Here is a 7,345-nt window from a genome sequence, read left to right on the forward strand (position 1 = left end):
AACGTCAGCCTTTCTGCTCCTATGATGCTGCTTGGCCTGCTGTGTTCATCCAGCTCTGCACCTTGTTGTCTCCGATTGTCCAGCATCTGCAGCTCCTACTATCCCTGTCAATATCATTTTGCATAATACCCATGCATTTATAAATCCTCCATCTGATTGTGAATGCAATGGGAAGATCAGTTTGCGTATTACACATAGGGAGTTCTCGTGGCACAGTGGTAACGTCCCTACCTCCGGGCCAGAATCTCCTGGTTCAAGTCCTATAACATGAAGATGCGTCCATGACTTGGCCAAACAGATTGATTGTCAGCCTGTAGATCTTTCCAATATGCCTGATGGCAGGTGATAAGCGCAGGAGTATTTCTTGGTCAGCCATCCTGCAACAGATAGTGGCAAACCAATGCAGTACAATGCCCATAATTGTGGGCCAAGCCAGTAGAAGCACATGGCCCAATCTTTGGTACCAAGTACTTGAGAAAAGACAGACAGATGATATATATAAAATAGACATGAAGCAAAATCTTTCTGGCATATTCAAGACACTTCACAGGAAAACTATATTTAGGCTGTTTCAAATAGAAACTGTTAACTGAAATAAATTAGTACAATACAACCTTGGTATAGCATCATACAAATAAACATTATGAGTAATCATGATTTGTGGGACCAAAGAAGGCAATTGTAGGGAAAGGCACGATTATCTAATAATGAGAAAAGCTTTGCACGTGCAAGAATTTACAATTGAGTAGACTATTTACTCTGATAAACCAAAAAATAGTTTACATAATTTGGTATGAAGAATATGTGGCACAAATTTGGAATTTACATGTGAGCATTAGACAACTGTGCAATATTGAGACAAAAAAAATCACACAGAGTCAGAGTTATAACGTACAATAAAAAAAATTATTTATTCTCTTAGCTTGTTTCTGTAATGTAGTTTTACCATTATTTACGGTAATATTAGCATTATCCTGCATGCAGTTCACTAATACACTACAAGTCAATAGGCTTAATAAAGGAATTTACATTTAACTTCTCTTTGTGTAAGAAAACACAAAATAACCTGGGAGTGGTTAAAGAAGGTCAACTTTGTCCTTGTGAAAAACAAAACTGTGGATTCATTTTCCACTTTGAACAGTTCTAGTGCAGCATGAATCATTTCACAAGACAAAAATGCCCATACAAATGGACAGAAAAGGATTGAGGAATTTGTAGCAATAAGGATTTCCTTGATACCCTCAATGCAGGCAGTGCTTGAGATTTTAATAATGTTTCATATTTTTCTAGATATCACTTTGCAGAAGGAAGTGAGTCATGGTCCCAAATTTTAACGAATTAAGTTTTGTTGTACCAAAAATGTGTGTATTTATTAAAAAGTAAACTAAAATTGGCTGTTCTCTTGTTTTTCTGTTTGGGAAGTTTATCGAAGAAAAAGTGCTATGGATCAACGTAAAAAAAAGTGACTGTAGTACTGACCTGAATTAATTCTCAGCTTTTTTATATGTACAAATGCTGAAAAGTAAAATAAAATGAATTTGTACAGTATTTATATTTTTCTTAGAAAATCCAACCACATATTTGAGCATTTCAAGCAATTTGCAAGATATCCTGTGAAGTCTGATCTTACAACATAACATTATCCATGTTAATCAGAAAATTCAAATGGAAAGAAAAGCTTCTTAGCTGCAAACTAGGAGGAGTGAGGTCATATTGAGCAATTTCTCAGTTTACCACTGGCTTATTACTTCCCATTTATCAAACACTTCTGGACAGTGGAAGGAACAGTGTACAGCAGCAAAGGCAATATAAACATGCACCAGTGACAGCATTGGAACTATGTATAATGATACAGAATACATCATATTACCTGGCATAACTTGCAAACTAGACTTAGTGTGGTGCATATTTGATGCAAAGATTGCCCAGTCTTCGTTGCATTTTGCTCAAATATGCACCACAGTGTGAAACAATTATTTACACAACAGAGGGATTTATTTGTCATGTTTAATATCAATCCTGCTGAGAGCTGAAGATGGCTAAACAATACTGCAGGATAAAGCACAGCAATTTTCAGTAAAGTTCAATTCTGGTCAATTCAGATTTGTTGGGCAGATCCCTCTGGATTTCTTTGATTATATTCACCCATGGCAGTATAAAAGGAACAAATAGTGATTGTGTCCAGAACTTGCACTAAAATTGCAGCTGAGAGTTGTCTGTAAATGTTCCACATAAAAATACCCATTAACTCTCAGTTTAGGGGTTATAATTAACTAACAGGCACATATTAGAACTGTTCAAATAGAGCACAACACATTTAGTAAAGCACCTTGACATCAGGGCCACCCTGAAACACTAGATAGAAAAAAATCTTGTTTATTTTATGAGTTAATGGATTCTCATGCACAATGAATGAGTGTGGCATGCTTCCATGCAAAACATTTTTGTACATGTTTAACACATTTTCCTAAAGTTGTGGGGTGAACCTCTTAACTTAGAAGTACTGCTTGAAACCCCTTCCCAAAAACATAAAGCCCCATTCCCATTTAGAAAAATAGTCACATATACTATACTTATGAATTATAAAATAATGTGAATTGTTATGGGCCTGGTATAAATTGTGGAACTGTGGCAACTGGAATGCAAAATACAGGGATAAAAGATACTATTGTTTGACATTTAACGGCACACATACATGTAAAATTTTCTGGTCCCTTTGTCTCGTCCCTACAGTCTTAGTAGCCATTTTGACTTTCCTCTTCAGCAGTGTCAATTGGTAGTGGAAACAGTAACCTCCTATCTAGGTTGCTGACTCCCCCTGCTGTACAGAGTCACAGTCTCCTGATGCAGATCACTGCCTTTTTAGGCACTGACCTTATATGTATTAATTGTCAGTTTGGCATAAATCTCCAAATGGAATCTTGTTCATACAGTTGGGTCACACTTAAAAGGCTGTAAACAATGTCATATAAGTATATTTTTTTTATTTGTTTGCATTTTACTTTTTATACTCCCTTACATCTTTGCCTCTATCTTCTTTTTCTTTCTCCTCTCTTGTTTTCTCTGGTTTTGTTACACTGTCATAGGATGGTGGAGATGTGGTAGAAGGAGTCATATCAGTTTTGTCTGTAGTGGAAATTTCATTAAACTTATCTATTACCATTTCTTCTTTGCCAGGTAGTAGCTCACTTGTTTTACCTTTTTCTTTGAACATGAAAGAGGCTTGTTTCAATGTTCGCCTAATCAGGTATCGTCTGAAAGCTCTCTGAATTATAGTTGCAGAAACATGTTCCTGTTTACGTCGCAAAGTGGTTGTAATTGGCTCATAGGATATCTTGGAAGGATTGGATGCCATAAAGCGTTCTTCCATCTGTTGTCGAAGAGCATCCATTTCTCCACCCTCACCAAGCACACGTTTTGTAAATGCAAACAAAATATCAAGACAGTGAATTCTATCTCCACTAACCATGGGCAAATCCATAGCTATAAGTTGTATTCTGTTGGGTTTTGCAACACGAAGAGGTGGTTCCAAGGCATCTGCAAAATCATGCAATCTACTATACTCCATAAATTGAGTTGCATCTGAATCAAATTTTTCCCATACTTCATAAAACATTTCAAAGTCATCCTCACTCAGTGGTTCAGCACTTTCCTCAGTAGCAACACTGAAATTCTCCAGGATAATAGCAATATACATATTTATGACAATCAAGAAAGATATTATGATGTAACTGACAAAGAATAAAATTGCTACTGATGGATTACCACAATCTCCCTTTATAGGGCTGCCTGGGTTATCTTTTGTTGGGTCACAGTCTGGTGGCCCACTATTTAAAATCGGAGCCAGTAACCCATCCCAGCCAGCAGATGTAGTGATCTGAAACAGGCAGATCATGCTGTTCCCAAAAGTTTCAAAGTTGAACATGTCATCAATGCCCGACTCCTTCTTCACATAAGCAAAATTAGACATCCCAAAAATGGCATAAATGAACATGACTAAGAACAATAACAGACCAATGTTGAACAAAGCAGGAAGGGACATCATCAATGCAAACAGTAGTGTACGGATTCCCTTAGCACCCTTGATTAAACGCAGGATGCGACCAATTCTGGCAAGTCGGATAACTCTAAATAACGTTGGTGACACAAAGTATTTTTCAATGATTTCAGCTAAGAACATGCCTAAAAAAAAAGAAAAAAAGTGTTAGCCACAGCTTTTCATATTTTAGTGTGATAATACATTTAGGATCATTTCTAATTCGAAGTATGTTTCAAAGTTGTGATTCAATGAAGGACTGTGAAAATGTCACAAATCTGAAGAGCAAGACATAGGCTGATTTGAATTATGTTAATATCAGGATATGTTACTGCATTAGGGAAGATTGCAATGCATGTTCTTATCTATAAAACATCTACACAACAACTTCATTTTGTCTTAATGTTTTTCACTAAACACTATTTTCAATTTATGATCTTAAGATCTTGAGTCAGAATTGTAATTTTTTTTCAAGCTGTGTAAGTATACCATAAGAATGGACAAATAGTGATACTGGTTATTTAATTAAATGAAATAGGTCAATATCAACATATTACTGACTGTATGCTATTCTAAATAATTCCTAACGATCTCCACTTTATATTTAAGCAAAATCTTTCTCGTAACATTTCCAAATGTTAGAATAATTGTTTAAAAGTACTGTAACATTTTAATTCTGGATTGAATTCAGTGATAATGCGTTTAGTTTTTGTTATATTTCTGCAAAATGTAATGCTTTATTTAACATTCATGAGGTTTTGTTAAAAAGCAATTATGTTACATAATCTTTCATATAACAACTTCAATTGGAGGCATTAATCAAATATGAAAACAATGGCTTAAGATTTTTCAAAGATGGAAGGGGTCTGTACCTTAGTCAAAATAGTGCTGGTAGCTCAAATCCAGAGATCCCAGTTCCATATCTGGCACCCATTTTTGCTAGGAATAGGAATGGGGCAGCGCACATGTTATTCATCCATGATTTGCAGGGGCAGGGGCAGATTTGGAAATGCAGCTGCCTCCAATCGGAAGCAAATTTTGTCATTCAGGTTTCTGAAACATGACTCATGGGCTTTACAAATTTGAATAAAGGATACAAATCTACCAGAGTTCTTTGGAGAGGTCAAGCGCCCTTTGGGATTGTTAACAGTAGATGTGAAAGTGTACAAAAGGAGTCTAAGATCTGTGGAACTGTCAAGTTGTCATCTAAAAGGCTAGCCCTTTAAATTAAAACAAAACCCATTGTGAATTTCAGTTCGAAAAAGAAGTTGCTTGCAATTTCAACAGATGTTTGTTGGCTTAAAATGGAGATAGGTTAGATTAGATTTAGATTTTATTGTCACGTGTACAGAAGTATAGGAATACAGTGAAAAGTTTACAATGTCACCGAAAACAGGGCCCTCTCTTAGATACAAAGGTATCTAGGTACAAAGGACTTAGGTACTAAGTAGTAAAAGAGAGAAACAAAGTGAAAAGGTTAAGCATTACTGACCATTATAGTACAAGTAGAAAAACAAAGAAATAAGGTAATAGTTAACATTAAAGTCCTTCTTAAAATAAACTAGAAAAATAAAGAAATAAGTTAAAAGTTCAACAGTCTTTCTTGAGCACTTAGTCAAATGGAGCCCCAAACTCCTCCACTTAGGTCACACTCTGGGACTACTTCCACAAGCAATCCATTCAATGGTGGGGGATTGGAGGGGTGGAGGTCTGTAGATTTAGATTTATTGACGGCTGCAAGTAGTTATAAAAGGATTAGCTGCCTTTGAAGTAGAGCTATGAATAACAAGCGTTGTTTTCATAGAAGAATAAGAATGTAAAGGGATTTAAATGTATTGAATGGATTTTTAATAGAGTTTTTTTAATATTGCGAATTCTGTAACATGTATTTAGAGCTTTATTCTGATTCACATCAGCAGGGCTACGGAAGCCCACTCATGAGCCTACACAATGAGTTGGCATGGTTGGTTAAGACAAATGGTGATTAATGGGGTGTCACGGGTTGTCTTGAATTGGTTTTAAGTTGTGATAGGTGCTATAAAGGGCCATGGTGATAGTAGCATATCATTGGCATACATCAACACTGAGTTGGCATAGGGAGTTATAAAGGCCCATGGAGATGAATAGCAGATCATGGATTGGCATGAATTGGAACTAAGTTGGTATAGGAGGTATGAAGGTCATGGGTGTATGGAGGGGCATGGGCTAGTAAGAAGGATATGAGGCACCATGAGGATTAGTAGAGAATAGCAGGTGACTGAGAATGTTTTGTGGAGCCGCAGACATTTGGTAGAGGCATGAACTGGCATGGATTGTTATGGTGGGACATACAGAGTGTGTGGGGGATAAAGGAGTGTCAGGGCTCCACTGTTTTTTATTGTAAATAGGATGATTTTTTTCACATGGTGAAAATCTGCCATTTGGTAAAAGTTTCCCAAGTCAGGTTCATGAAGTTGGGAAATTTCCTGACTCTGCACTTAACATGACTTTGGGGATAAAATTCTAGCCAATACATTCAATTGCAATGACAGGAAAACTTGAAGAAAAAATCAATTTGAATATATTATTAAATCCAATAACAACCTTACCTACAATAGAAAGAATGACCACCACAAAGTCAAAAGTATTCCAGCCTATTGTAAAGTAATAATAGCGGAGTGCAATAAGTTTGAGCACACACTCGCTTGTGAAAAGGACAATGAAAACCACGTTGATCCAATGTAAGACATCATCCATCTTTTTACTTTGATTATCTGTCTCCACCATCATGGTGACCATGTTAAGGCAGATGAGAATCATGATGGTGATATCAAAGGCTTGCTGAGTTACAAAATCAAACACCATTCCTTGAATCTTGTTCTATAAAATAAAAAAGGAACAAATAAATTAGTTATTCCTAACAGCACATGAAAGGACACAATAACATCACATCTTTCAAGATATAAAGTCAGAAATTTTGTACTATACTGTACAAACATAAATACTGAGATTTACCAATAAACTGTGGCACCATATTGTATGGAGGAATTACTGCCCAAGTATATTTATTTGCGAATACAGTTATAAAAATCTTAAGACTGAAAATGTTACTGAATTTTTTTGGGCACAAATTATGCTTAACAGAAAATGTCTTTGCAAAGTTAGAAATGAAAGCCTAGGAGAACTGAGTCAATACCTTAGATAACAAGGTGTAGAGCTGGATGAACACAGCAGGCCAGGCAGCATCAGAGGAGCAGGAAAGCTGACGTTTCGGATCTGGAACCTTCTAGAAGGGTCCAGACCCAAACAAGCAGCTTTCCTGCTCCTCTG

General features: G+C 36.3%; 1 protein-coding gene across 1 annotated transcript; it reads right to left on the bottom strand.

Moving 5' to 3' along the window:
* Window positions 1-1,586: 1,586 nt before the first annotated feature.
* Window positions 1,587-6,895, bottom strand: LOC125482479 (sodium channel protein type 2 subunit alpha-like; the record flags this gene model as incomplete). The annotated part of the gene is made up of 2 exons (XM_048594561.1): window positions 1,587-4,182; window positions 6,625-6,895. Coding segments are annotated over 2 exons (1,455 nt in total), but the record flags the coding sequence as incomplete, so codon positions are not given.
* Window positions 6,896-7,345: the final 450 nt, after the last annotated feature.

This window comes from Rhincodon typus, unplaced genomic scaffold (assembly GCF_021869965.1).
Source record: "Rhincodon typus isolate 14 unplaced genomic scaffold, sRhiTyp1.1 hic_rhity00010974, whole genome shotgun sequence".
Classification (NCBI taxonomy): Eukaryota; Metazoa; Chordata; class Chondrichthyes; order Orectolobiformes; family Rhincodontidae; genus Rhincodon; species Rhincodon typus.